Raw genomic sequence first — 26587 nt, 5'->3', positions numbered from 1 at the left:
ACTGCCAAAAAACAAAAAAGAAGGCTATTTATCATGGTTTCTTACTTGGTAGATTGCAATTATAGCTCTCGATTTCTTTTTTTCTAAATCGCATGACATTTGAATTGCTGGAGAGCTTAAGCTGGATTAATTAGTTATGTAAATTAGCCATACAATTGTTGAGTTAGGCTTGGAATTTGCCTGTAAATATGCTTGAATCGAGATAACTTCCCGATGTCAATTTTATCCATTTATGTTCCCCTTTTCCCGACTTCAAAATGTAAATTACGATGCTGCAAGTCTGTAATACTAATTGAAATTTACATGATGCTTATCCTAACCACACATTCAATATCTTTTAATTTAAAACTTATATTAATTTTAATATTAATTAGACCACAAATTTTGCTATTTAAGATCTTAATAATCAAGTTCTTTCTATTATTATTTAGAACATTTTATTATTACTATATTACATGTGATATATGTTCCAAACTTTTCAGGCCTATGTTGTACAGGAAATGGCACACCTAAATATTTCTTGTATGATTTCGTATCTTCAACTATTATTCCCACACAACAAAGATGAGCTCCATCTTTATTAATTGCAACCATGTTTCTCTAGACATACCTTTTCAACACAATATTACCAAATCCCAGATCATGAGCAAAAAGAAAAACCCTCTCGCTATTGCTCAACTGAGCCCACAAATTCCTATCCTTTTAGATATACCTGCAATAAAAGCAGATCTAAATAGATCCGGATGAGCAATGGCAACAAACACACCACCACAACCACAACCAGACATCGCTTGTGTATGTATCAGAAACACCTCATCAGCAGAAAATTAATAAACTGCGGTTTGGAAGTATCTCATCTACTGAACATAAACACTTTGTGAACAACTTAAATAGATGGGGAATAATATTTTGTCATGATCACAAAATAATATTTCATTCGATCCTTTGAGCAGTAAAAATTAAGGAATAATTATTAAAAAAATTGAAAACTCAGCTAGAATAGTCTCACTGTCATGAACGAACTCTATGAAGGCATGCAAATGGAAGACAGCATGCTAAATGATATCATCCACATTCCCTTTCTATCTACTATGGAGCAAGCATCAAGAGTTCTGAATCTAAGAAAACACTTGAGAAGACACAGTTTGATTGATTGATGCAATATGTAACATTGTATTCTTCTATATTCCTAATAAGCCATAACGCAACTACCCAACATAATAGTTCCATATCCATATCAACTGTACAGATGCTTCAAGAATTCACTCAGAATGATCCATACAAACTATGAAATGCCTTAAATCAACAATAGTGCTCACTCATCAGCGAGTTTAACACCGTAATGGCGAGCCAAGCAGGAGGCAGCTCCATCTTGCATGATATTTTCTATCATCTCAAACTTCTTGAAGTTAGACTTCAGCAATTCTGCCTGCTGCATTGCAAGCTTCTCCTCTTCTTCCAGTTGAAGCTGCAATATGCAAATAACGAAGGATGAAAGGCATTGATTAAATGAAATCAAAAAGGCCACTCTCCATCACATACATTTGAAAGCAGTTTTATCCCTACCATTGAATCAAACAGCAACCTGAAGATTTCTAACAACGATAAACAACTAACTACAGAAAATAATCGCCAGTATAAGAACAAGAAAACAACCTTCCCCAATAACTGAGGTTGGTTATGACACTACAAGTGATTCAACCCTCCCACAACCTTGCTTTTATTTACTTATCTGTATTCCAATACAGACTCCGTGATATTGTTAACTAGATATATAGAAAAATATCAAGAATGACAGAGAATTCAAACAAGTCAAAATCCACAATTTTCTAGCTAACCAGATGGTTACCTTTATCAATAACGAGTGAATTCTAAATTGGATACTTAGGAACCTCCCCATCACCTAAGCTAACACAACATGGTCAATGCTCCCTTAGATAGATCCGTGCATAAGAATCTTCAACGAAATGGATCATACTATGAATGCTAACTCTTAAACACAAAATATTACCTTAACCAAGGCCAAAGTTTCTGCCTTGTGTCTCACGACCATTTCCTTAAGCTTCTTCGCCACCTGAAAATCTGGATCAGACGGGTCCACCCAACGAACTTCTATCTTCCTGTCAGGTGGTGCAGGGCGGTCGGCAAACATCTCTGCCTTGGCGCGCCGGGCCCTGATAGGCCTTGGCATCCCAGACATCATGAACGGAAAGTCGGTCATCTCAGTGATTATGGAGTTAGCCTGCTTTGCATCCTCCATTTCCACCAGAGCACACTGTGGGATATTATAAGGTATTGTGTAGTTTGGGATAAACTCTACATTGACCACATTACCAAATTGACCAAGCGCCATTTTGATGACAGCAGGTGTAACCTTATGAGAAAGATTGTCGAGGAACACCGTCCTCCTCACTTTCTCCTCAAATTCAGCATAAGCCTTCCTGGCCTCCTCTGTATTAGTAGACATGTAGGTTGCTGTCTAATCTTCCTGCTGAACAAATTGAAAATAGGAATGCAAGGATGAAATGAAATATAGAGGAATAATAAAAGGACATGAATGCTAAAAATAATAGAAGCAGCTCAAGCACAATATGGATCACACAGAGAGGGCCACCTTCATTCAATGTCTAAAATAGTTGGTCAGTTTTAGAAGAGAAAAATGAATGTCCATTATCAATGGGAACGATAAGCATTTGCCTAACAATGACGACAACGACATCGAATAGTGAATTTATAGTATTCCACTAGTCCACTCAGAGACAAAATCACACTATAAAAGAAACCTGTCTAGTAAAACATTCGTCCAAATCAGTCTGATGCTGGTATTAATAAGTGAAGCTTCATTAAGAACAGTACAATCAACATTATGGAAGGATAATAAAAGATATTATCTGCTTGTTACTCAAAGAGCAAAATTCAAAGCCGAGACTGGAATATAACACCAAAGAATGATTGCATTCTAAGATATCAGAAACAACACAATCTTCCAACTATTTCCCCTGTCTTTATGTCCCACCAGGGTTCATCACTCCCTTTTGAAATCACAAATCAGATAGAGACATGAAAGTGGAAACACAGGAAAAGTCTGGCATCGTATAGGAAGAAATTTGGCCTATCTAAAATATACTGTGCAGGAAAAGGATAAGAATAACAGGTTCCTGCATTCAGAAAGAAAATATCGATTTTGCATTTACCAAATAAGCCTGCATTAAAATGGGTCAGATATAGTGTCTTGAATGTCCTAAACTGATGACCAAAAAGGTTGTTTTTTTACATAGGCAGGCATTAGTTTCAAGTAAAATAGACAGTGGTGAAACCTTTGGTGTTTTCACCATAGAGGATGGGCAGAAATAAGAATCCGATGATCCACAGTTTATGATGTCCCTAGAAAACACAATGGGAAAAAAAATATGGTGAAAACCTAGACATAGAACAGAAAATAAGAGTGCTGACCAGCATAAAGAGGAAGAAAGGTTAACTACATCAAATCATCGGCATAGAAGAACTCAGCTTCAGCAGAGAGGTTGAAGTTGTCAGCACATCTCAAACATGAAGTAATCATGTTCAGGAGTTCATGAAAATGTTCAAATTTCTAATGCAAACCTCAATCAGGTACATACTCCACAGAATGAGAGGTAAATATAGGCCTTTGAGGGACCATCCTACAGAACTTTCCATTATGTTTTAAAGGTAACAGCTTCACTATCCTTGTATGGAAACTCCTAAGCTTATTCGATGCTGTTAACTCAACAGCAGTTTTCTTTCACCTACTTACCCTATTTCTGTTGGTCAAAATCCTAAGTCCTGAACTTCATAACCAAATTATAGAAAACCCTTGCAAACCTTGGATTCCTGAGATCTAGCTTTAACCTTGTTATACCATCCAGCTATTCATTATCAACAACATGTCACTTATAAAATAACAGGTCCATGGAATATTTCTAGGCATTATATTGATTAACCAAAACGTCCCACTTCAGCAGAGACATAGATGATAAGTAATGGATAGACTTAATACGGAAATACCTTCCATATTTCAATCTCCATCATCCACAATAACCTATACAGGGAATTCGAGTAAATATGTCACATATGCTTTCCTTCAGAATGCATTTTAAACCTAAATAAGTCCATAGATTCTACATCATCTCAGAAAAACCTCAAACAACACTTTACATTAATTTTTCAGATTTCATCATGCATCAAAAGGAATCGGAAACTTAACTGAATTCCTCTAAAAAGGAAGACACCTATAAAGAAAGAATCAGATTCAAGGCACAGAGACATGCAATAGAAGAACTCTAACCTTAAACCATCAAAATATATATTATACATGAAATAACCCACAAGTTTCATCACATCAATTTAGGAATTGTGCACCTTCTTGGAAGAAGAATATCAGCAGTTAATGAGTGCTTTCATCACTCCAGCAGTAAGGTGGAGAGGAAATACTAGGTAAAGCTTCAACATAATTATGCATAAAAATTGTTAAAAACTCTCAGAGAAAACTGAGAATTAAGTGGACATCTTTTGATTATCAACCAACATAAACTTGAGCCTTATTGACAATTCTAGCATTTAAATCATATCAAAGAAGCAAAGTTGTTTCTGAAAAACATATCTAACCATGTGCACCAACTATCTACAATAAATCCAGCCCAGGAATAACATGAATTCATTGAATTTTGGGTTGAGTTCAAAGGATATTGGGAGAGATTGCATTAACTTTTTCTATGGGTGGTGCCACGCTATCCTGGCATGTCACAAGTAAGATTTCTATACTACACCATCCCAATGACATCTCCAAAATTCTTGCCAATAAGCCCTGAAAAAATGTAAATCAACATTTTCCAAGCCATCTTTGCTTTTTCTTTGATCTTGCTCAATGAGCTCTCAGAAACCAATCACAACAAACATTTACCATGTAACCTCTAGTAATTACAAGAAAACTTTCAGTTAGCCCTTCCAATGACAGCAACATTGCCAATAAATTTTTTTGGAGAGATCAGCTCCTGGATTTAACATAAAAAAAAAATTTAAGAAGTGGAGAAAAAAAATGAATACCCATCTGTACCACGCATCAAATAAATCATACTCAGCCAAACGCAATTAAACCCCAAACATGCAAACAAATCAATCAACAGCCATAACCACAACATATGCAAAAAATTGCACGAAAAGATTGATTCAAACTCTAAATTTGAAAAGAATAACAGCAAAGACTAGTTTAACTAGGAAAACATATGCCCATGAGCAGTTCAATCTCTAAAGCTTACCATGACGCGGATTTGAGAGAAAAATCTTTAACTACATGAACAATTATCAAATATAGCTAGGGACAATTTTCAGTATACCAACTAAATTTTAAAAATTAAAAGCAACAAACGTAATGAAGATTAGCAAAATTTAACTAAATGTTGCTAGAAATTCTAAGAAAAGCCAAACTTTTGATTAAAAATGAAAATTTCACAGCATGAGAAGATGGTTCAGCTTAACCACCCCGTTTCAAATCCCCACACCACAACTCTGGCCTTTGCTTTATCCTTCCCCTCTTTCTTAGATCCCCAATAATAAACAGAAACAAAACAAGAAACAAGAAGATCAAGAAAACCCTAAAAGATCTCAAATTTTAGAAACTTCTCCAACGAGAGAGAAAGAAGAGGGAGAGAGACCGTAGAACGATACCCGGCGGCGTCCAACACTGTCGAACCTTGAGTTCGAGCCCTCGAGGTCGCGAGTGCAGACCTCGGAGTGTGGAGGAAGGGGAGAACGGGATCTCGATACCTAAATGCCTTCGCGCTTAAAAACCCCCAGATCCCAAATGCCGGACCCCCCGAGTTCAAGTTATTGCTTTGTCCAAACCGTCCGGTTGGACCGGTTCTCGTGAATCTGGATGCTTCGAACGCATCTCCGGTTCAACCTGCGGCTTAAATGGCTTTCTAAAATTCAATTAAGACTCATTTGATTTGGGGGAAGGAAAGGCAAGAGAGCATGGTCTCCAGTAAAATAAAAAAATTATATAGAATGTAAAAAAATTTAATGTTTATCTACTGAGAATTGAGATAATTTTTTTTTTCATAAATACCATTAAACTTTTAGATAAAATGAGGTAAAGTCTTTTTCTTTATTAAAAATATAACATGTATTTTATGCATTTTTTAAAAAAAAAATAGATGCTCAACCATATATATGTCGCTATGAAATGTGCCACTTTTTTATGATCAACTAAACATGCGAAATCACTTTTTTGGATATTATATACCCAGATAGCAACTTTTCAAGAAAAATATCTCAGTGAGAGAAAATTTTTTCAACGAACCAAATGAGCCCTTAGTAATTTCAGTGAGAATAAATTAGGTTGTTTATTTGGACGTAAATTTAACCTGTTGATAAATCAAATAGATCATATAATTTAATTGGCCGGTCTAATTTAATTTCTAAAAATATTTTTCTAAATAATATATTTTTTCAGGCAATATCCAACCTAATAATCTTACAACTAATTTATTCAAGAAAATAGCCTTCTCCAAACTTTAAGATCCCATGTGAGGATCCAATTGGCCAATTAATCCAACACCCACCTCAAGGAAGCAGTTTGCACCACTGTAGCAATTATGATTCTAACCTCCAGGCACGAATAGTTTATCCCGTAGAGGAAGTCACCGTAGTCTTGCAAGCCTATGTCATAAATGAGAACAGTTTAGGATTTGCCGCTGCTAAACCGGTTTCCAAATCAGTGATAGGTTGGTGCATGTTGTCAAGCACATTGAGTGTTGTCATGATCGCTGAATGAATTGCGCAATGGGTTCGGGTTGGATCTTTCATGCCAAAGGATAATTAATCTTCTTTTACAACCTAGGTTATTGGATCTAACCCTGCAAAGATCTCAATCATCTTCATTCATCAACCTGCATGACCGTGAACTTCACAAAAATAAAATCAAAGAATAAATTAGCCAACAAGCAAACAGTAATCATGGTTACAGAAACATTTGGAATACACTTCAGATTTGGACTCGGATCATGCTTTACAGCTTCAGAAAGAATAAATCACTATAAACACGAAAAAAAAATAAAAGGAATCGAACCTCTGTCGGGAGTCGGAACTCACCGGAGTCGGAAGTCGGGAGGAGGCGCTCGGAGGAGGAGGCGCTCGGAGCCGGAGGAAGCGCTCGGAGTCGGAGGAGGCGCTCGGAGGAGGCGGCGCCTGGAGGAGGCGGCGCCCAGAGGAGGCGGCGCCCGGAGGATGAAGAATGGCGATAGGGATTCGGGAGAAGAAAACCCTAGCGCTGTGATTCCAATTTAGACCGCTCCATTTCGGTTCGGGATCGGTCCAGGTTCAGTAAACGCAAAATAGACTCAAAAACATAATGGGTCGGGTCGGGTCTAGATTTAGTAAACCCAGATCTGACTCAGAAAATGGTTCAGATTCAATTTTAGAACCCAATCCGAACCCACAGATCTTAAAATTTGGATCGGGTCTACGCAGGTCGGGTCGGACCTGATCACGGATCAACTCGACCCATTTGCAGCCTTACAAGCGGCCATTGTACGATCCAATGGTGTATTTGTGCAAAGAAAAATAAATTCTTCCTTCGCACAAAAGATACAAGCCCTGTCCCATGAGAAAAAGAAGGCCACGTATGGTGCCGGCTACATGCCTAGCTCCATCGATTGGAACATGATAATCGCCGTTCGGTAAAGTTGGAGCCTCAGTCTTCACTACATAAGCCTTGATTGCCGCCTCCTCTGAAGTTGCCGGGGAAGATGAAACGCCATTGGTCGGCGACAATGGTGGTGCCCTCTTTGTAACCTCATTTTTTTTTATGAGAAACAGTGTGAACTAATATATAGCTTGATGAATGATGAGTACCGGTATATACCAAGCTGATTAATTATGTTGTTCGATCGAATCGATATAACCTTATTGTTTGGACATTCATGGATGGCGTGAAGTGTAGAATCAATTTGAGCTCAGTGAAAGCATAAAGCCACGTTCATGGAGAAATAGAAACAATTTGACTGCCTTATGAGATAAAAAGAGCAATGGCGTAGTAATCAATCATCAGCACCTCAAAGAAACTTTAGAAAGAATTAATAATGAGATAAACATTGATTTTTTTTTTTTTGTAGTACATGAGATGCAAATTAAGCTTAGGAAGACAAATAAATGTATACCACTTGAAATCTCCAATCTGCCTTCGATCTTTAGCTGTCTCTCTTCCCACTTGGCATAGAAACAAGCATATATGTCTATGGATCAACCGAGGAATTAATCTTTCATATTTGGTACTGTTCTCGTTATTCTCTTGCTCCTTACATGGCTTCATCCGTTCTCAAGAGTATTGACAAGATTTCTTGAGGGAGACCAGAGTGTTGAGCTTGGTCTGGTCCATAACAACAGAGCAGTGGACCCCTGTATAAAATTTGGGCTTCACCAGGCGCCCCAACACATAGGCCCTTGATCTCACCATGAAATTAAGGCTAAGGTGCACCGGGACACTGTTGTTGGTCTTCCCAGGGGAATACATCAGGCTTGGCCCTCCTCCATAGAGTGGAATCTTGCTCCCCAACACCACCACACTGAGAGTTCTATGGCTCTTCCTTGACTGATAGAATTTGTTCATCTACAAAGATAATGTGAGAGAATTGCAGGCAGTCAAGATATGAATGAAGAATGGGCTGATTGTTCTGATCTCATCAGTTGAAGGATAGAGTTAGATATGCTTACATTCCCACTGGCCAATGTGAGTTGGTTGTAAGTGAGATCAAATGGTGTTGAGGTCACATGAACACCAAAGAAGGTCCCGGTATTTCGGAATGAGAGCTTCACGGTGGAGTTCAATGTAGCCATGTCGGTCGGCACCATCGATGCATCAGTTCCAGCTTGAATGATGAAGCTCTCAAATGTGATGCTCTGTGAAAGGAAGAAAGAAGAATGAACTCTGTCAACCAAGTTATGGGCACAGAATCTATAATTGTGGCCCTAGATAGAACCCAATTTTAGCTTGTTTTTGAGTGCCTTGTATTGTAGAATGCCTTCATGTTTGATTGCTACTTTATGTCTACCATGTCACCAAGTGCCGGACTATCAATATTGAGCCTACCAAATTGAAATTTTTTTGATAATCTTGTGTGTGTGTGTGTGGGTTTAATCCATCAACCTTTAGTGTAATTTTTTTCAATTTAGACTATTTATTTGAACGTACTCGAAAGATTGATGACTAACAAATGCTGAATTGCTGCTGCTGTGTCACTAATCAGAACACCACAAGTTTAGTAAAAAGCTACGAGCCCATATTTTTTGTGTCATAACTCATTTTCTTTTATTTTTCTTAGCAGATTGGATCCAAACATATATGGAAGTGAACATTTTCATCAAATATATTTTTGATATTCTGTCTTTCTTTGAAATATAACCATTTTCTAGTTAACTGAAATTTAAAAAATCAATTATTAAAGAATAAAACATATCCTCTCAAAAAAAAAAAGGCTTTTGGATCGTGAATATAGCCCGGAATAAGCTTAGTCCTGCCGCAAAAGATTTAAAAGAAAGAATAAGGAAAGAATAGATATTCTGATCAAACCTGCTTCTTTGAAAATAACTATTCCAAATGACTAGTGTTGGGGGAAATAAAGTTTCCCCCCAAATGACATAAATGCCCCTAAGAAGCCGTACAACCTCCGACCCTGGACAGCCGAAGTCAGCGTCCGACCTCGGAACGCTCGGCCACAAGACGACCGACCCCGAAACCTCCGACCTAAGAGAAACCCCGATGTCCGAGGACCGTACTCTAACACCCCTCCGGCATTTATTGCGCATGGCCACTGTAATCTTCCGGCACACTCAACAATAAATGCGGATTTCCGGCTTACTCCATAATAAATGCGGATCTCCGGCTTACTCCACCAATAATGCGGATCTCCGGCTTACTCCATAATAAATGCGGATCTCCGACTTACTCCACAATAAATGCGCATGGCTCCTGACATCTACGGATCCCCAGCTCTCCACGGCAAATCGACCCAGCAGGATCTAGTCGACTATGATAAGTCTCTGATCTCGGCCATACCGCCGACATCAGTGCAATGATTCGCCTGACCGAGCGCCGACCTGAACAACATGCCAAGCCGTACTACGACCTCACCCTGTTACATCACAGGTAAACCGACCCCCGCATATAAAAGGGAGCCTTGGCCTCCCAAGAGGGGATTGGAACATTCATACACCCAAAAATCACTGTTTATCTCCTTCTCCCCACTATTTGCCCCCTCCCTGACTTGAGCGTCGGAGGGCCGGCGCCGGAGAACCCGGCCACCGGTTCGTGTGCAGGCACCCGGACGGAGGACGCCGCCAGCCAACGGATCGCCGCCCCGCTGCGAGGACCTGCTGTTCCTTCTCTCCGACCGCCCCGGACGGAGGACGCCGCCAGCCAACGGATCGCCGCCCCGCTGCGAGGACCTGCTGTTCCTTCTCTCCGACCGCCCCGGACGGAGGACGCCGCCAGCCAACGGATCGCCGCCCCGCTGCGAGGACCTGCTGTTCCTTCTCTCCGACCGCCCCGGACGGAGGACGCCGCCCGCCGACAGACCGCCGCCCCGCCGTGAGGACTAACAGTCGTTCCCTCTCCTCGACCGAAGATTGCCCCCGGGTCCAATTTCCAGCAACAGTTGGCGCTAGAGGAAGGGCCCGAGTAGCAGTCATGAAGTTGAGAAGTAAGGGAACCTCTAACGTCTCCCGGCGTCCCCCGCAAAGTCCTGGACACTCCGTCCAGAATTCTCCAACTCCGGCTGACCCAGCTCCTCAGGTCCAGCCGGAACAGTTCAATGCCCTGGCACAGCAAGTCCAGGCCCTGGCCGCCGCCGTTCAGGGCCTGCGGCGCGTGGAGGCTTTACCGGCACTTCCCCCGCAGGCCCAGGCCCCGCCGGAGGGTCTCCCCAACGGCCCGGTTCTCCCCAGCCAAAATTTGCATGGCTCCTCCAGAGCCAACAATGGAGAACGAGCTTCTCCCCGGAGAGAGTTACCGGGAGAAGGTTTCGACCGGAGACCCCAACTTTCTGAGGCGGAGTCAGCCCCGGATCACCGTGAGCTGGCGCAAACCACAGCGACAATCCCACGGGTGGAGGAGCTCGACCGAAAAGTCGAGCATCTGGAGCGCCAGATTGCGGCACTCCACAGCAAGAAGGCAAGACAGGAAGGGGACTTTGAGTTCACTACCAAGTCCCCCTTCTCCCGCCAGATCGAGGACGAGCCAGTTCCCGCGAGGTTCAAAATGCCTCAGGTGGAGCCCTACAACGGAATCACCGACCCCCTCGACCACTTGGAGAGTTATCGGGCCCTCATGGCCCTACAAGGGTCCTCGGAGGCCATACTCTGCAAGGCCTTCCCAGCAACCCTCCGAGGGACCGCTCGGCTTTGGTTCTCTGGTTTGAAGCCGAACACGGTGTCCTCTTTTGAGCAGCTCGGCAGGCAGTTCGCCACCAACTTTACTGCCAGCCGGCGCCAGCGACGAACATCAGACTCCCTCCTGGACATCAAGCAGAAGGAGGGGGAGTCCCTCAAAGAGTACCTGGACCGCTTTACCGCCGCCACATGGGAGGTTCGCGAGCTAGACCAGTCGATAGCCATGTCGGCTCTGAAGATTGGGGTCCGCTCCTACCGATTCCTCTTCTCCATCGAGAAGAGCTTCCCGGCCGACTTCACCGAAATGCTGGCCCGAGCCCGGAAGTACGCCAAGGCCGAGGAGGCAGTCGCCTCCAGGCGGGGGGCAATCGAGCCCACCTCGAAGAAGCGGAAGAAGCGCCGCGAGGAGCGCGGTCGACAAAGGAGCCAGTCTCCCCGCCGAGAGAAGAATCTCCCCAGACTGAGGAGCCCGCCCCGTCAGCAGGGGCGACCTCAGCAGAGGACACCTCCTCGTCCGAGGTCTCCACTATGGCCCCGGACGTACCAGGCGAGGTACGAGAACTATACACCCGTCAATGCTCCTCGGGCCGAGATCCTGATGGAAATTGAGGGTCGGGACTTCTTCCGACCCCCGCCTCCTATGCGAGACACGGGATTTCCCCGAAATTTCAGGAAGTACTGCCGCTTCCACCGAGATCGCGGGCACGACACGGAGGACTGCTTCCAACTCCGGGATGAGATAGAAGCGCTCATCAGACGGGGAGTACTCAACCGGTTCGTGAGGAACCGACATGAGGAAAGAAGGCCGGCGGAGAATGTCGCACCAACCGAAAATCCTGGCGGCAACAGGCCTATCGCCGGCACCATCAACATGATTGGGCGGACCTCGGCAGGAACAGCCGCCCAGGGAGCACCCCCGAAGCGCCCACGCACTGATGAAGTCATCTCGTTCTCGGACGAGGACTTAGAAGGGATCGAGACCCCTCACGATGACGCTGTGGTCATCTCAATGATTGTAAATAGGTTTGATGTAAAGCGTGTCCTAGTTGACAATGGAAGCTCAGCCAACATTTTGTACTACCATGCCTACCAAAAAATGGGGTTGACAGAAGGACACCTCGGAGAATCAATGCCCCGCTGGTCGGGTTTACCGGAGATGCGGTCCCGGTTGAAGGTGAGGCTAGCTTCCTTGTCACAGTTGGCCTCGCCCCCCGGGAGAGCACTGTGAGGACGGACTTCCTGGTGGTCCGTCTGCCCTCGGTCTACAACGCCATCCTTGGGCGCCCAGGGTTAAACGCCCTTCGAGCCGTGGTTTCAACTCGCCATTTGCTCATGCGGTTCCCCACCGGCCAAGGAGTGGGCGAGGTCCGCGGAGACCAACTGGTCGCCAAGCAATGCTACATGGCGGCCCACACAGTAAAGCAACCAGCCGAGGCACCAGACCGCCCGATGGGCCCTTCACTGCCCATAGAAACCCTCGATGCGAGGGACACCCTCTGGAAGAAGCAAGTAGAGCCCGGTGAGCTCCTTATTCAAATCCCACTACAAGAAAATTTTCCCGAGCTAACCGTGCAGGTTGGCTCCGGCCTCGGCGCCCATGAGAGGAATCGCCTCGTCAGCTTCCTGTGGGACAACGCTGACGTCTTCGCCTGGTCGCCCGCGGACGTGCCAGGAATTGACCCCGAGGTCATGGTCCACCGACTCCAGGTGAGGCCAACCAGCAGGCCTGTAAAGCAGAAGAAAAGAGGCTCCGCCCCTGAGCGACAACGAGCTGCGGCCGAGGAGGTGGACAAACTCCTCGGAGCCGGCTTCATCCGGGAGGTCTCCTACCCGGATTGGCTCGCCAATGTAGTCCTCGTAAAGAAGGCCAACGGAAAATGGCGTATGTGCGTGGACTACACCGACCTGAACAAGGCCTGCCCAAAAGACAGCTTCCCTCTCCCGAGCATCGACCAGCTCGTCGACTCCACTTCAGGACACCAACTGCTAACTTTTATGGACGCCTTTTCAGGATACAACCAAATCCGAATGGCGCCAGAAGACGAGGAGAAGACGGCCTTCATCACCGACAAGGGCACCTACTGCTACAAGGTGATGCCCTTTGGCCTGAAAAACGCTGGGGCCACCTATCAGAGACTGGTCAGCCAAATCTTTAAAGACCAGATCGGCCGGAACATGGAAGTCTATGTGGACGACATGCTGGTAAAGAGCCAAGCGGCGGAACACCACATAGCCGATCTCAGCGAGACATTCGCCAAGCTCAGAAAATACCAAATGAAACTCAATCCGGCGAAGTGCGCGTTCGGAGTCACCTCGGGCAAGTTCCTGGGTTTCATAGTGACCCAACGCGGAATTGAAGCCAACCCGGAGAAAATCCGGGCACTGCAAGAGATGTCGCCTCCAAAGACAGTTAAGGAGGTGCAGCGGCTCGCGGGGCGGGTAGCCGCCCTGGGAAGGTTTGTTTCTCGATCAGCCGAGCGTTGCCTCCCCTTCTTCAAGAGCCTCAAACGGCCGAAAGACTTCCGGTGGACAGAAGAATGCCAGCAAGCCTTTGAAGAGCTTCGGAGCCTTCTGGCCTCTCCCCCGCTGCTCACCAAGCCCCAGAAGGGCGAAATTCTTTACTTATATCTGGCCGTCTCCCCAGCTGCAGTAAGCTCGGTCCTCGTCCGGGAAGAAGACAAGCTCCAAAAGCCGGTCTATTACACCAGTCGGGTTCTCAGGGATGCTGAGACCCGATACTCTAAACTTGAGAAGACCATCTTCGCTCTCATCATCTCGGCTCGGAGACTCAGGCCTTACTTCCAAGCCCACATGATAGCTATATTAACCGACCAGCCTATGAAGCAGATATTGCAGAGGTCGGATCGTGCGGGGAGGATCGCCAAATGGGCGGTCGAGCTCGGAGAATTCGACCTAGAATATCGGCCCAGGCCGGCTATCAAAGCTCAGATACTCGCCGACTTCATCGTGGAGTGCACCCTTCCGGACGACCCCGAGCCGCCATCTGAGTCCGTGGAGGAGACCCCGAAGCAGCCATGGGTCCTGCACTCGGATGGGTCTTCGACCCCGGGGGGCAGCGGGGCCGGACTTATCCTCACCAGTCCAGATGGAGTGGTGGCCGAGCAAGCTCTGCGCCTCGAGTTCCCGGCCTCGAACAATGAGGCCGAGTATGAGGCTCTCATCGCCGGGCTCAAGCTGGCGAAAGAACTAAAAGTGGGAGACCTGACGGCCTTTAGCGACTCCCAGCTGGTGGTGAACCAGGTCCAAGGAGATTTTGAAGCTAAAGAGCCATCCATGCAAAAGTATCTCCAAAAGGTGCGGGAACTCACATCTGCCCTGAATTCTTTCAATATTCAGTATATTCCCAGAGCGGAAAACCTCAGGGCAGACCAGCTATCCAAACTGGCCACCTCCCGCATTAGCGAGCTTCCCAAGGGAACAGCGCTCGAGTATCTTCGGGTCCCCAGCACGGAGGAACCCGAGCCCACTATGTGCATCGACTCCGAGCCAAGCTGGATCGACGGGCTCGTCTGCTATCTTCAGGACGGAACTCTACCTCATGACGAGACGGAGGCTCACCGAATCAAGCGCCAGGCTCCCCGGTATGTCTTGTACGAGAATAAACTCTATCGACAATCATTTACTTCTCCCCTTCTCAGATGCCTCCGCCCCTCCGAGGCGGACTACGCCCTCCGAGAGGTCCATGAAGGGATCTGCGGAAATCACCTGGGGGGTCGAGCCTTGGCCCATAAGATCCTGCGGCAGGGATACTACTGGCCCACACTCCAAAAGGACGCAACGGATTTCGTCCGTAAGTGCGATCGGTGCCAACGAAACGCCAATATCCAGCGCCGACCTTCAGCTTTGCTGACCTCCATCATCGCCCCCTGGCCGTTTGCCCAATGGGGGATCGACATCCTGGGGCCCTTTCCCCTGGCCACCGGACAGAGAAAGTTCCTGGTCGTCTCCATCGACTACTTCACCAAATGGGTCGAGGCCGAACCTGTTGCCCGGATCACCGAGCAAAAGATGCGGGACTTCGTGTGGAAGTCTATAATCTGCCGATTCGGACTACCCCGTATCCTCATATCTGACAATGGTCGACAATTTGACAATGTTCATTTCAGGGAGTTTTGCTCTGAGCTCGGCATTGATCATCGCTTCACCTCGGTTGCCCATCCCCAGACAAATGGAGAAACTGAGGTAACTAACCGAACTATTTTGCAGGGACTCAAAGCTAGGCTTGATCGGTCCAAAGGACAGTGGGTCGAGGACTTGTACAATGTCCTTTGGGCGTACCGGACCACGTTCCGACTGCCCACGGGAGAGACCCCCTTCAACCTAGCATACGGCACTGAGGCCGTCATCCCATTGGAGATCGGCTTGCCTTCTCTGAGGGTGGAGCATTACGACCCCGATACCAATTCCTCCCAGCTCAGGAGCAATTTGGACCTCGTCGAAGAGACAAGAGAGGTCGCCCGGGTGCGCATGGCGAGATATCAACAGCGAACGGCCCAATACTACAACTCCAGAGTTAAGCCCAAGCTCTTCAAAGTAGGGGACCTCGTCCTCAGGAAAGCCGAGGCTTCTCAACCAACCGAGCAAGGAAAGCTCGCCCCAAACTGGGAAGGACCGTATCAAATCGCCCGGGTACAACGGCCAGGGGCGTACAAATTGAAGTCCCTGGAAGGGACTCTGATCCCACGAAGCTGGAACTCCGAGAATTTACGAATGTACTACCAGTGAAACCCCAAGGGGTTCAAGATAATCAGGATAATGGACTCAGCTCCTTTTTCTGCAAATATTTCTCTCATTTTGATGACTGTAATCCTCTTCTAATATTGGGTCGTCTGTGATCCTCAGATCCCCCGGCCAAAATCGGGATGCCTCGAGGCTCGACCGTAGAGTCCCAAACTCCCTCGACCTCGGGAAGAATCGCAGGACGGTGAAACGTCGACTGGTGCAAGATTCCTCGACTAAGGTCGAGATGTCCCGAGTGTCGACAGTGCGTGCCCAGACCCCTCGACATTTCGGGAAGACGGGGTAGTACCTTCGCAGTCCCCCGTGGCGCTCGACACCAACAACGGGGTAGTACCTTCGCGGCCCCCCATAGCGCCTCCTCGACTAAGGTCGGGATGCCCCGAGGGTCGACCGTAGAGAACCAGACTCCCTCGACCTCGGGAAGGCGCCGTGAGGGGTGGAAAGGGTGGCTCCACCCGGGGCGCCACAAAGTGGACCCCCGGGAGCGGTCGACGATCCCCGATCTCCGAAGCGAGCGATCCCTCGACTAAGGTCGGGATGCCCCGAGGGTCGACCGTAGAGAACCAGACTCCCTCGACCTCGGGAAGCGTCGCCGGTCGGTAGAGCGTGCTCAGACCAGCCGACCTGACGAACGATCCCTCGACTAAGGTCGGGATGCCCCGAGGGTCGACCGTAGAGAACCAGACTCCCTCGACCTCGGGAAGGCGCCGTGAGGGGTGGAAAGGGTGGCTCCACCCGGGGCGCCACAAAGTGGACCCCCGGGAGCGGTCGACGATCTCCGATCCCCGAAGCGAGCGATCCCTCGACTAAGGTCGGGATGCCCCGAGGGTCGACCGTAGAGAACCAGACTCCCTCGACCTCGGGAAGCGTCGCCGGTCGGTAGAGCGTGCCCAGACCAGCCGACCTGACGAACGATCCCTCGACTAAGGTCGGGATGCCCCGAGGGTCGACCGTAGAGAACCAGACTCCCTCGACCTCGGAAAGGCGCCGTGAGGGGTGGAAAGGGTGGCTCCACCCGGGGCGCCACAAAGTGGACCCCCGGGAGCGGTCGACGATCCCCGATCCCCGAAGCGAGCGATCCCTCGACTAAGGTCGGGATGCCCCGAGGGTCGACCGTAGAGAACCAGACTCCCTCGACCTCGGAAAGCGTCGCCGGTCGGTAGAGCGTGCCCAGACCAGCCGACCTGACGAACGCTCCCTCGACTAAAGTCGGGATGCCCCGAGGGTCGACCGTAGAGAACCAGACTCCCTCGACCTCGGAAAGGCGCCGTGAGGGGTGGAAAGGGTGGCTCCACCCGGGGCGCCACAAAGTGGACCCCCGGGAGCGGTCGACGATCCCCGATCCCCGAAGCGAGCGACCCCTCGACTAAGGTCGGGATGCCCCGAGGGTCGACCGTAGAGAACCAGACTCCCTCGACCTCAGGAAGCGTCGCCGGTCGGTAGAGCGTGCCCAGACCAGCCGACCTGACGAATGATCCCTCGACTAAGGTCGGGATGCCCCGAGGGTCGACCGTAGAGAACCAGACTCCCTCGACCTCGGGAGGTATCACAGGTCAGCAAGGCGTCCACGAACCCGCCGACCTGATGTGAGATCCCTCGACCAAGGCTGAGGCGCTCCGAGGTCCGACCATAGGGTCTTAAGCCCCCTCGATCTCAAAAAGGGCTACAAATCAACAGAGCCTCCCCAGATCCTCTCAACTCCGGCAGGAGTCGCCGGGTCCATGGGAAGCCCGAGCCCCTTTTACCAGTCAAAAATGACTCCGGAGGTCGACGAGGAAGGGAAGCGACCTACTCCACCATGCGAAGCATGACCCCGAGAATGCAAGAGGTACACCCAACTAGACGCCCTCCTTGTCAAATTTTATCTACATATTGCCGAGCGGGATCTCGTCCAATGTTGGAGTCTTATTTTGCCCCAAAGCCGGGCTTCTTCGCTGGGTCGGCTTAAGACCGACCTCCCAACCTCATTATGCCTGCTCTGTTCGTCAAGTCTCCGCAATCCGTACTAAGGCTTCATAAAGTAGGGCCCAACTCGGCTCTTCTAAGTAAACTCCGACGTCCAGCTGAGAAAGTGGTCCCGGCCACGAATGTACCAGCCAAGCACAGGTACCAAGGCGATCTTTGGGAATCCCAGCCTTGTTCACCGAAATCTCGGCAGGGTCCGAGAACGATAACTATGAAAACCTTCGGCAATAACTTGTTTATTAGCCCGCGCTCCCTATGAGAGGTTCGGAGTTGAGTTCGGAAATCCGACTAAACTCCCCGAATAGCGGCACGAATAGACCTATTCCGGTCCCACTTGAAGGGCTAAGGCCCGACCTCGGTACCTTAAGATTTTCCTAAAGGCCAAACGTGGCAACTCCCACGACTCTAAGATCCGAGTTATAGGACTTAGAGAAATTTTCTAGAAACCTAAGCTCGGAGCTCCCTTTGGTCGAGACGACTGGAATCCGAGAAGGCTAAGATATAGCCAGGGAAAAGGGCAGCTTCGTTAAGCAGCCCAAAGATTAAAATACGAAGTTAGAGGTCGTCGAGGCGGTTAGCTAAGGTTCTAGCCTCATCCACGACAACAGAGGGAAAGATGAACACAGAATGACAAAAACATTTCTTCATTAACAAAGGGCCGGAAGGCCAATTACAAAATTGGAAGTCGGCCACTCAAGGGCCGACCCCGGATACGATGAAAAAGAAAAGAAAAATATGCTTAAGTCCTAAGCGGCGGAAGCCACATCCGGGGGGTCATCCGGCACATTGATGACCTCATGATCTTCCTCCGGAACAGGCTCGGGGCCGGGAGCAGGAGCTTCGGGCGCCGCCTCCGGGACAGCATCGATCTCGGCCGCCGGAGCCGCCTCCATGACACCGTCCGCCTCGGCTACCCCCGTCGAAGGCTCGGCGGGGTCCTGCTCGTATATTTCCGCCTCGGACGTAAGGATGGCAGGAAGGGCTTGCACGTCGGACCCCCAGCCCCGGTCCTCCCTCGGACGGACCGTCGAGAAGTCGTACTAAGGGCAGTATCGGCGCACCTGCTCCCGGAAGTTCTCGAAGCCTCGAAGGAAACCGTCGACCGTCTCCTCCTCCAACATATCGCGGAACTCTTGCGACTCTTTGAAGAGTTCCACAGCATGCTCGGCTCGTTCGAGGGCCCTCCTCTCCCGGGCCTCAAGTTGCCCGAGTCGGAGGCGCAAGACCCCCTCCTCATACTCGAGGGCCGCGACCCTGGCCTGGACCTCCCCTAAGCGCGCCTCCGTGCCGCGCATGGTTGCCCTGGTCAGGGCATGAGCCGCCTTCTCCTCCTCGAGCGCCCCCATCATGGCAAGGCGCTCAGCCTCGGTGGCTGTCCACCGAGCCTCGGCCGCGGCCAACGCCGCCTCCAGCTCGGCGACTCTTTTCTTGGCCGGCTCCAGTTGCTGGCCGAGCTGTTGAACTTCTTCCCGATACCCATGGGCGATGAACGCCATGGTGTCGAGCTCGAGAATATGCTGAAAAGAAAGAAACGAGGGTATTGTGAGTTGAAAAGCACATATGTACGCTAAAAACTCGGGGAAATTAAGAAGAAAGCTTACCCGGGCAGTGTTGCAGTAAGCACTGCCGACGACCTCCTACAGCGAAATACCCCGGAACACGGCCCGGTCCGCTGGAAGCACCGCACGCCGCAACATGGAGCGTGCGACCTCGGCATCTTGAAAGGCCGAGCGCCCCTCGGGAATAGAAGAGTCCGGCTCGGCCGACTCTTCTCGGAAAGCCCGAGAAGAGCTCGGCACGATCGAACCCGAGGTCCCGGAGCCGCTCGCCTCGGTGCCTCGGGTAAGCCCGGGTCCTGGCTGCTGCGGCCGGACCACGGACGGCTCCCCCCGCTGGGAAAGGGGGGTAGGGCAAGGAGGGGCCGACGGGCCCGCATCACCAACAACCCGCTCCCGCCTCGGGTCGGCTGCAGGGGCCCCCGCCTCGGGGCCACTCGTCCCGGCCGACGAAGAAGCGCCGTCCGTCCTCGCCCTCTTCCGAGGCTGGGGCACAGCACCCCCGGCCTCGGCCTCTCGCCTCCTCAGGCGAGAGAAAAGTGATGTGTTGCTGGTCGGCATGCGTGGAATATCTGAAATCAAGAATTTTGTTAAGAGTCAGACCAGTGACCGTAAAGACGGAGAACAAGAAATAAATAAATAGAATAATGCAACCGCCCTTACCCTCGGGGCGCGCCGAGCTCAGACCCACGCTCGCCAGGGCGTCCTCCCGCAGGAGCTCGGTCAGGTCGTTGCCCCTCCCGAGGGCTCGCAAAGAGTCCAGGGTCCTCAGCTCCCTCCCCGTGGGCTCGGAGAGTTTGTTGAGGGCCTTCAGCCGAGGGTGTCCCCACCTTGGCTCGAACCCCCAAGGCGCCGCAGACGCCAGAAAGAAAAACTTCCTCTTCCACTCGTGAATCGAGGAAGGGGCGCCCCGGAAGAGTGACATACCGCCCCGAAAGGCGAAATATAACCACCCTACGTCCGCCGGGTTTTTCTTTAACAGAAAACACCGACGAAAAAGGCCTACCGAAATCGGGATTCCGTGCCCGAGGCACAGGAATAAAAACCCGATTATGGTCCTCCATGAGTTCGGAGCCAACTGCGCCGGGACGAGTTGGTACTCGCCCAGCAAGTTACTCACGAACTCATGGGCGGGAAAACGCAGGCCCGCCCAAAGTGTCTCGCGGTAAACCGCGATCCGACCTGGGGGCGGCTGCGTCACCCTGTCTTCCGGCCCTGCGGTTTCAAGGCGAAACCCGGGCTGGAAGAAGAAACGGGAGCGGATTAACTCCAGCTCCTCTTCCGACAGACTCGACCCAACCTCTTCGGGACCGGAACCCATTCTCACGGAAGAGTGGAGCAAAAGTTAAGAGTAGAAAATGGAAGTTGACGAGGAGGAGAAAAGAGGAAACCCTAGTGAAAACGGGAAGAAAACCTACTGGACATTGCCGGAAATCGCTCCGGGCACCACCAGCAAGATTCAGCTGAGGGAGGAAGCAGGGGGAAAGACGACGAAAATAAGAGGCAGCCAAACAAGACCTTTAGGGCAGACTCGTGGGGTTTATATAGACCCCCCTGACGGCCCAGATCGACGGGGTCGGTTCCCATCCCCCCGACCGGGTTGCGCCACGTGTCGACCTCGGAAGCCGAGGCACCGTATTCACTCCGGTTTAATAAATCGGATACGAAATCGAAGCGTTGTCCCATCGGATCTCGGGGCCTCATCATGGGTCCACAGAATCAAATCGTCTTGAGGAACGAGCGGACGTAACCCCCGCTCCCCTCGTTTAATAAGATTTGGGACACGTGGAGCCCCGATGAGGCCTCCACTTCTTCGGAATTATGATCCAGTAACATGAAATCGAAAGCGTCCGACCTCGGGTCGCGCCGCGTGTCCGTTTCAAACCCCGTAACGGCACACTCATTAATGAGCCAGAAACGTCGATTACGGAATCGAGACACCGCCTCGACGAGCTCGAGGTCCCCCATCATTAATCCGCCGTAAAATGATCCTGGCGATTCAAGAAGCATGATGATACGAGCTCCATCATTAGCTCACCGAATAAAGCAGCCTCGAGACGCCAAAGGGCGCATATCTCACCATGAAAGCTCCGAAAAGCACAAGGGGGCGGGCGAGACCTTCCCCCCAACCTTAGTGACAGACTTTACTTCCCACGTCCGAGCCCCACAAGCCGCTCGAACTCGGAAGTCGGGGGGTAGTGTTGGGGGGAATAAAGTTTCCCCCCAAATGACATAAATGCCCCTAAGAAGCCGTACAACCTCCAACCCCGGACAGCCGAAGTCAGCGTCCGACCTCGGAACGCTCGGCCACAAGACGACCGACCCCGAAACCTCCGACCTAAGAGAAACCCCGATGTCCGAGGATCGTACTCTAACACCCCTCCGGCATTTATTGCGCATGGCCGCTGTAATCTTCCGGTACACTCAACAATAAATGCGGATCTCCGGCTTACTCCATAATAAATGCGGATCTCCGGCTTACTCCACCAATAATGCGGATCTCCGGCTTACTCCATAATAAATGCGGATCTCCGGCTTACTCCACCAATAATGCGGATCTCCGGCTTACTCCATAATAAATGCGGATCTCCGACTTACTCCACAATAAATGCGCATGGCTCCTGACATCTACGGATCCCCAGCTCTCCACGGCAAATCGACCCAGCAGGGTCTAGTCGACTATGATAAGTCTCTGATCTCGGCCATACCGCCGACATCAGTGCAATGATTCGCCTGACCGAGCGCCGACCTGAACAACATGCCAAGCCGTACTACGGCCTCGCCCTGTTACATCACAGGTAAACCGACCCCCGCATATAAAAGGGAGCCTTGGCCTCCCAAGAGGGGATTGGAACATTCATACACCCAAAAATCACTGTTTATCTCCTTCTCCCCACTATTTGCCCCCTCCCTGACTTGAGCGTCGGAGGGCAGGCGCCGGAGAACCCGGCCACCGGTTCGTGTGCAGGCACCCGGACGGAGGACGCCGCCAGCCAACGGATCGCCCGGACGGAGGACGCCGCCCGCCGACAGACCGCCGCCCCGCCGTGAGGACTAACAGTCGTTCCCTCTCCTCGACCGAAGATTGCCCCCGGGTCCAATTTCCAGCAACAACTAGAATAACTTTATTTGTATTTATTTTTCTTTGTTCTGTATTGGCAAAAGGAAAAAACCCTCTACGGTTAATCCTGCTAGGAAATGAATAAATAGATAGATAAAAAGAATAATAGCCGGAAGAGAGTAAGGAATAACTATTGAACATGAATATCCCTTCTCTAATTCCCGAACCAAAGGCAGAATAGGATAAACGGGGATATTACCTTCATGGTGATTTTAGGCCCCTGCGATCTGCTGGCCGCCCAAAGGATCAACGCGAAGAAAGAGAAAATCACAATGAAAGAGAGGAGAAACCCAAGGAAGTAAAGCTGCCGTCGAAACCTCTTCCCCTCCTCCTCATCCTCAAGGAGGCCTTCCTCCTCTATGACCGTGAACTCCTTCCATGTCTTCTCGCTCTTCCGGCGGCCACCCTTACCTCCATCATTGCTCACAATCTTCCCAGAACCACCAGGCTTCAGTGCGCCGGAGAAGCGGCTCGAGGACGAGTCGCGGGAGTGGTGCCCCACCGAGGAGTGGGAGTGCCGTGGCGAGGCCATTGGGCTGAGGACCGGCGTCGAGTGGAGCGACGTCGTCGTCTTCTCGCCATCGTGGGAGTCCCTCGACGGGCTCTGGACGTAGTACGCAGGCCTTCTCGGGGATCTAGTCGGGGATGACGGTGCCAAACTTGTCACCTCTGAGTCGGTCTTGGCGTGCATATTGGTTAATCCCTCTGATCTTGACCACCACCACCACCACCACCTCCACCACCACCACCACCGTCTTGTTATCTTCTTCAACTCTGCCTCTGTTCTATTGAATCAACTTGGCCAATCAAGTCTTTTGAAACCTCCTAATGATTAGAGTGGAATAAGTCTTTTTTGCTTATTCTTCCCTGAGTTGTTCCTGTTCTTGGTGCTGGATTAAGACAAGCTTGGAAGGTGGAGGACATGGGTGGACATGGGTGGTTACTAGTTATAACATTGTTTTGTAATCTAAAGAACTGAAGAGCATCTTTCTTTAATTTGGGAGTGGAAGGCTCTTTGGCAAGTCTTTTCTTTATGTTGTCTCACGTTAGAGACAGAGACTTTCACGTCAAGTGATTCGTTTGACAGTTCATTTGCAAGCTGGCTCTCCTAATCCTCTTTTATATCTATTGGTTTTATCCCCGTTATTCCAAGCTTCTGATAATGGAGTGGTTCTTCTTTTGTCAAGGTCCAACAAGTAGTTTTCCACTATTCTGCTTTCTCTTTTATCTTTTCAGAAATAGAAAGAGGATTAGAACCTACTAAGGCTTCTCCTTAATGCAGAAGATCACATAAGGTACAAGAAAATTAGTTTTTTGATTAAAAGTTTCTCTCAAATTAACAGAATTAAGCATGAGCCAATCGATAGTCCAAACTTCCATGAGCATCTTCCATAAAATTTTCACTAAATCTTCATATTTACAAAAAATGAACAAATTAGACATAGGCTTTACGGTAGAAATATGTTGGCAATTGTCTTGGAGTGATTTTTTAAATTCCTTCTAATGCTTAGAATTCGGAAAACATGCTTGTGTTTTAGTAGCATTGTCTAACTTATACAATGTTCATTGCCATCATAATGGAATGATTCGAATCTTTTATGCGCATACAATGCTCGATAGAATTGATGTAAATTTTCTAAATCATGCCTCTTTATGGTTATTGATGTCATGCATTTTACATGTCTGAATCATTTGAAATGATTTTCTCTTGCATATCATCTACTAACAGCTTCGTCATAATGGCAAACTCAGATTTTGATCTTTAATCCAACAAATTGTTTCATGGCTTGAATGAGACAACAAATGTCAGATTCAAGTTTAACCTGATCTAATTAACAATCAAGTTGATTTTTGCACTGAAAAATAATTGAGCTGATTAATTTTGACTCTAAATTTAGATTCATCTTAGTACCATACAGTACTAAGGCCATGTTGTAGCATATCTGTTTTTTGAAGTCAGACATACTAAATGATTTCAATTTTCACTAGAAGTAGTTGTCCAGACAAGATCATAAGGATTTTGTGGATTTGACCTGAATATGCTAGCCAATCAATGGTTTTAAGGTAGATGCATATTTTATTTCTTTTTTTTTTCTAGGTGAGATCGGCAAATTCAGTGTGGTAACATCTGGCAAGGATTTCACTTGATCTATAATGTTGCAACATTCTCCGATGTACAATCTAGATTGATGATCAGATGGCCAAAATAGTAAGCCTATTGTCCTATTATAAATATTTCTACCTATTGATCTGCTTGACACTGCATGAGCCTACAGTCGCACGCACGCACGCGCACACTAATATGCCTCTTGATTGTCATATAATTCAGCTGCAATTAGATGAATATTAGTAAAGAAAGGATAATTTGAAGTTGAAGTCACAACTGTGCAAACAAGGATGAAAGGAGAGTTTCACACTCCCTTTTTGAGTTTTACCCTAATGTTTCGCATGGATAATTGTTTTATCACTTCATGTGAAATGCTTGATGGATCGAGTTCGCATGATTATGCTATTCAGAAGAAGACAAGAAAACTAACATTAGATCGTCAAACATTTCACATGAAGTGATGAAACTATTATCCATGCGAAACATATTTGGAACTTGCGAGGTTCAATGCCTAATGTTTCGCATGGATAATAGTTTCATCACTGTATGTGAAATGTTTGATGGATATGATTATCCTATTCGGAAGAAGACAAGAAAACAAAAATTAGATCGTCAACTTACAGCTCAAATCTATACACACAGCATCCACTTGTGCATACACAAATATATGACCACCAACAACACCACAAGAAGTCAACAATCAGCTTCCTGTCCTGAAGGATCCAACCAAAAGTTGGCCACATGAAGTCATGAGCCAAGATCATGGAATTATCTGGCCATAGGATGCAACATGGGAACGTGCCTATCCCCATCCTTAATGATAGATACCTATCCCTCTATGGGACAAAAAGCTCATGCATGCATATGAACCAATGCCACCTTTTCAAGATCAAATTAAGCACACTTGGGTAGATCCATTTTTATGAAGTTCACACTCAATTCAACTGGAGTTTGGGCATCACATTGGATTCAATAGTTTTCAAGTCCAAAATTCAGGCTTAGGAATGCTAAGGTTAAAACAAGATCTGCTCACTTGCCTACCTCAAGTTTCAGGACAATTTTAGCAAGTTTTTGCATTCAGATGCTCTTAGGGTAACTAATGGGCATAAGAATGTACAAGAATTTGTAATAAAATCTCTGACCAGATGACATTAATCCACCAAACAAATGTTCCTTTCCAAGTGGTGAACCATTTCAATGAATCAAAGAGATCAAAGGGACCATAATTAAGGAGGTCGTTCGTGATTCATAACATGGTAAACCATTTTCCAATGAGGCTTTTCCAACTCCAGATTATGCAACCACGAGCAGATAAGTATATATAGTGGGCCACTGCTTAAAATTACCATATGCTATGGATATTTACTCATGTTGGCCAATTAGTTTACTTGATACAAAGTTTTAAAGAAATAGATTCGCATAAATTAGTTCTTATAATGCAGTAAATTTTTGGTAAAAATAATATGCGACATATAAGAAGGCAAAGATGAGAAAGTAGGATGCCTCTGATAAGGCTCCCCCTTGAACTGATGGTGGCTGCCATTATAGGACTTCTCACCACATACTTCCCCTTATCATCCACTAGAATGAGTGCGAAGCTTTTATTCTCATACTTTGTCCTGGAAACCAACTTTTCCTGCATGACACTGATAAAAAAACCCCTCACAGCCTTAG

The 26587-nt window shown here is 48.2% G+C and overlaps 2 protein-coding genes across 5 annotated transcripts; both read right to left on the bottom strand.

The window, feature by feature from the left end:
- Window positions 1–1119: 1119 nt before the first annotated feature.
- On the bottom strand, window positions 1120–5888 carry LOC103704384. 4 transcript variants are annotated; one of them, XM_008787645.4, is made up of 3 exons: window positions 5686–5888; window positions 2012–2491; window positions 1120–1468 (listed from the first exon to the last, which is right to left on the bottom strand). In XM_008787645.4, the coding sequence occupies exons 2-3, from the start codon at window positions 2465–2467 to the stop codon at window positions 1316–1318; spliced, it is 609 nt and encodes a 202-aa protein (XP_008785867.1). In that variant the 5' UTR covers window positions 2468–2491; window positions 5686–5888; the 3' UTR covers window positions 1120–1315. The 4 variants fall into 4 exon arrangements, with proteins under 4 accessions (XP_008785867.1, XP_008785868.1, XP_008785870.1 ...); XM_008787646.4 differs by having other exon boundaries at window positions 5673–5824; XM_008787648.4 differs by having other exon boundaries at window positions 2012–2488; window positions 5673–5824.
- A 2202-nt stretch (window positions 5889–8090) lies between these two features.
- Window positions 8091–23861, bottom strand: LOC120112466. Its single transcript, XM_039131966.1, has 3 exons — window positions 23006–23861; window positions 8731–8916; window positions 8091–8626 (listed from the first exon to the last, which is right to left on the bottom strand). Exons 1-3 carry the CDS (start codon window positions 23495–23497, stop codon window positions 8336–8338), a joined length of 969 nt encoding a protein of 322 aa, XP_038987894.1. The 5' UTR covers window positions 23498–23861; the 3' UTR covers window positions 8091–8335.
- Between the last annotated feature and the right edge of the window lie 2726 nt (window positions 23862–26587).

This window comes from Phoenix dactylifera, chromosome 1 (assembly GCF_009389715.1).
Source record: "Phoenix dactylifera cultivar Barhee BC4 chromosome 1, palm_55x_up_171113_PBpolish2nd_filt_p, whole genome shotgun sequence".
Taxonomy (NCBI): domain Eukaryota; kingdom Viridiplantae; phylum Streptophyta; class Magnoliopsida; order Arecales; family Arecaceae; genus Phoenix; species Phoenix dactylifera.
Note: the sequence above shows the minus strand (reverse complement) of the source record. Positions and strands in the feature narration are given on the sequence as shown.